The sequence below is a fragment of the Mandrillus leucophaeus genome, unplaced genomic scaffold (assembly GCF_000951045.1).
Source record: "Mandrillus leucophaeus isolate KB7577 unplaced genomic scaffold, Mleu.le_1.0 Scaffold13, whole genome shotgun sequence".
Lineage (NCBI taxonomy): Eukaryota > Metazoa > Chordata > Mammalia > Primates > Cercopithecidae > Mandrillus > Mandrillus leucophaeus.
This window is the reverse complement of record NW_012101254.1, coordinates 8,302,816-8,304,458: the sequence shown is the minus strand read 5'-3', so window position 1 is coordinate 8,304,458 and position 1,643 is coordinate 8,302,816. Positions and strand designations below refer to the sequence as shown.

The 1,643-nt window shown below is 57.6% G+C and overlaps 1 protein-coding gene across 1 annotated transcript in view; it reads left to right on the top strand.

Moving 5' to 3' along the window:
* The window catches only part of MFSD2B (major facilitator superfamily domain containing 2B), a 13,143-nt gene that overhangs the window by 7,286 nt on the left and 4,214 nt on the right, over positions 1-1,643 (top strand). The window contains exon 6 of the mRNA XM_011972720.1: positions 199-329. Coding sequence (XP_011828110.1) covers positions 199-329 — 131 coding nt within the window. The remainder of the gene's footprint in view (positions 1-198; positions 330-1,643) is intronic.

Genomic DNA, 1,643 nt, shown 5'->3' with positions numbered 1-1,643 from the left:
GGTTCTAAGCTCTGCCGGCACCCCAGTTCTTCCAGGTACCCTACACGGCGCTCACCATGCTGCTGACCCCCTGCCCAAGGGAGCGCGACTCGGCCACTGCCTACCGTAAGTGCAGCCATGGGTTTCGGGTTCCGGGGAGGGAACTGCCCCTGGGACCCTACTCCCTCTCAGTCACCGTAAGCAGCGCTCTGTCTCCAGGCATGACTGTGGAGATGGCGGGAACACTGATGGGGGCCACTGTCCACGGGCTCATCGTGTCTGGCGCCCACAAACACCACAGGTGCGAGGCCACTGTGACCCCGGGGCCAGTCACCATCTCCCCCAATGCGGTAAGTGCACTGGATGGCCAGGCCTCAAACCTGGGGTCCCCTCTGCAGGGTCACCTCCTTCCTCTAGGACTGGTTCTCCAGCCCACACCACTTTGCTGTCTTTTAGGGGGCTCACTGCCCCCACTCATTCCTTCCCTGCTCCTCCAGTTGAGCAGATGGCCCCCAAATCTAATGTCCTCTGCTAAACCTGCCTCCTCCTAGGTTCCTTCTAGACGTAAAATAGAACAGACACTGGCCTGGCCACCTGGGCCACCTGGAGTGGAGGAGGCCGGTCCCAGAGGTGGGGCGAGGGTGGGGAAAGCTGCAGGGCAGGCTAGGGGAGGGGCAGCAGAGGGGTCTGGTGTCCTCCTGGAGCCGAAGCCCTTCCTATGACCCATGCTCCCTGCCCCAGCCCTGACCGGGGGGAGCCCCCAACCCCCAGTGTGAAATGGTGGAGAGGGGGAAGCCCCTTCCTTCCCTTTCACAGCAGGTCCCTCGAGCATTGAGCAGATACACCTCTATTTTATCCACCACATTTACCTTCTCTTTTTCTACTTCCTCCTCTTTCCTCAAGTAAATGACATTATCATCCTCTAGCACTGTCCTCTTCTCCTCCCTTCTCTCAACCCTCCAACCTATGACTGAATCCTGCCCATTTTTTAGGCCAAAAGTCTTCTGGGATGCATCCAGCCATCTTGTACCCCACTGCCATGCCCTGGCCCGTGCCACCAGCTCCCTCCCTACCCCACAACTGCTGCCTCCACCTCCTACACAGCATCCCTGCCTCCCACCACCTCCCCTGTGCGGTCAGGTGCCCTTTGAAAGGAGTTTGAGCATGGGTGGCCCTCGCTTTCAGGACTGGGCATGGGCCACCCTCCACAGCCTTCATGTAGGCCTCCCCTCTGTGTGCCCTGTACCCTGCTGTCTTGGCCTTTTGTGCTTTTTTTTTCTTTTTTGAGACAGAATCTTATCTGTTGCCCAGGCTGGAGTATAGGGGCGCAATCTCGACTCACTGCAACCTCCACCTCCCCGGTTCAGGCCATTCTCCTGCCTTAGCCTCCTGAGTAGCTGGGACTAAAGGCGCCCGCCACCACACCTGGCTAATTTTTGTATTTTTAGTAGAGATGGGGTTTTGCCACTTTGGCCAGGCTGGGTTTCGAACTCCTGACCTCAGGTGATCCACCCACCTCGGCCTCCCAAAGTGCTAGGATTACAGGAGTGAGCCACCACACCTGGCCTGTGCTTGTTTTTAATATTTCAGATTTATACAAAGGCAGAGAGGCACAGATCTTAGTGTGGTCCCTGGACCAACTCCTGGGACCTTGTTAGAAAGGT